The sequence below is a fragment of the Emiliania huxleyi genome (genome assembly GCF_000372725.1).
Source record: "Emiliania huxleyi CCMP1516 unplaced genomic scaffold EMIHUscaffold_6467, whole genome shotgun sequence".
In the NCBI taxonomy this organism is placed as follows: Eukaryota; Haptophyta; order Isochrysidales; family Noelaerhabdaceae; genus Emiliania; species Emiliania huxleyi.
Genome location: NW_005197152.1, coordinates 1 through 1,448, shown reverse-complemented (window position 1 = coordinate 1,448; position 1,448 = coordinate 1). Strand labels below are relative to the sequence as shown.

The 1,448-nt window shown below is 64.2% G+C and overlaps 1 protein-coding gene across 1 annotated transcript; it reads right to left on the bottom strand.

Annotated features, from left to right (window-relative positions):
* Positions 1 to 24: 24 nt before the first annotated feature.
* EMIHUDRAFT_257629 (hypothetical protein) lies at positions 25 to 407 on the bottom strand (the record flags this gene model as incomplete). Its single annotated transcript, XM_005763149.1, has 1 exon — positions 25 to 407. A coding segment is annotated over one exon (383 nt), but the record flags the coding sequence as incomplete, so codon positions are not given.
* Between the last annotated feature and the right edge of the window lie 1,041 nt (positions 408 to 1,448).

Here is a 1,448-nt window from a genome sequence, read left to right as displayed (position 1 = left end):
ATCGCGGTCTGGCGCGAGGCCCACGGCCTCCGCACGCTCACGGCCGGGCGGCCCACGCCGGGATCCGCCGCCGTCCGGGCAGACTTTGCCGACAGCTGCAGCCGGTTGACACGATGCGCCCGCGTCGACTCGGCCCAGTAGAGCGTGTCTCCCTCGGGGCCGCCGATCGCGACGCCGGTGGGCGTGGTGACGCCCTCGACGATGCGCACGCAGTCGCCGTGCCGGTCGAAGACCTGAATGCGCTCGTTGAGGCCGTCCACGATGACAGCGCCGCCGGTCTTCAGCGCGGCCACGTGCCGCGGGCCGTCAAACTGACCGCGGCCGCTGCCCCGCTCGCCCACGGTCCGAGACAGCCGGACGACGGAACTGCTGCTGGTGGAGGTCGCGAACAGCGAGAGGAGGAGCATCGGAGCGCAGGGTTCAGCGTCTCCCCGCAATCGATCGCGTTAAAACTGGTTTATCTTTTTAAAAACACTGGCACAAACGGGGCACAAACGCCAGGCTACAAAGACGGGGAGGCACGTAGTGACGCAGGGGAGTCTAGGCGACGGCGGCGTCCTCCGACGCCGCGGCGAGCCTGAGCTCGGTCGCAATCTCTTCCGCCGCCGCGAGCTGCAGCGCGACTGACATGCGCTGGGCCTGCAGCGACAGCCACGACCGCGTCGACCAGCTCGCCTCGTCCTCGTGCTGCCGCTTCGAGAGCTTGTTGCGCACCTTGCTCCTTGAGCACTTGAGCACCGGATAGGGTCGATTCCGCATGGTACGGGACCCCTCGATCGTCTCGCCCTCCCTCACTGGTGTGTTCATGGGGGGGGGTCATAACAAACACGGTACAGGATCGAGGTGCACGCTGCTGAGGGACCCCAGGGGGTAGATCGAGCAGTGTCGTCCCCTCTGGGGGGAGGCGGGGGCCCCCGGAGGCACCGTGCGCCGCGCCGCAGTGCGGAAACGGGGCTCCGGCGCTCATACTCGCTCATACTACCAACTTCCCGAATGAGTACGGTTGAGTAGAGGGCAGATTTGGAGAGATCTCGAGGAGTACATACAGATAGACCCTCCAAGCATGAGAAAACTCTAACCTGATCGGTCGTACTGACCGCCGACAGATCACTCCAGACAGCAGACAGGCCGACGTCTGCACGCGGCCGGCCGGGCGAGAGGCTTGACATGATCCGACCCTGCGACCCTGACGCTGCTGCTCTAGCTATCAGATAACTGCTGACTGCTGCCACAATGTGTGACCGGTGCTGGCCCACTTGGCGGCCTTCCCGGTCAAGTGGTGATCACTAACTCGCGCCTCTGATCAGCGTGACGATTAATCGCTTCACACTCCGCTGTGTTGTCTGCCGCATCTGAAGACCGCGCAGACAATGGGGGAGTGTTGGGAGTGTGAACGCCCTCCTCATGAATAGATAGATAGAGAGAGAGGGAGAGACGTCTCTATCCTA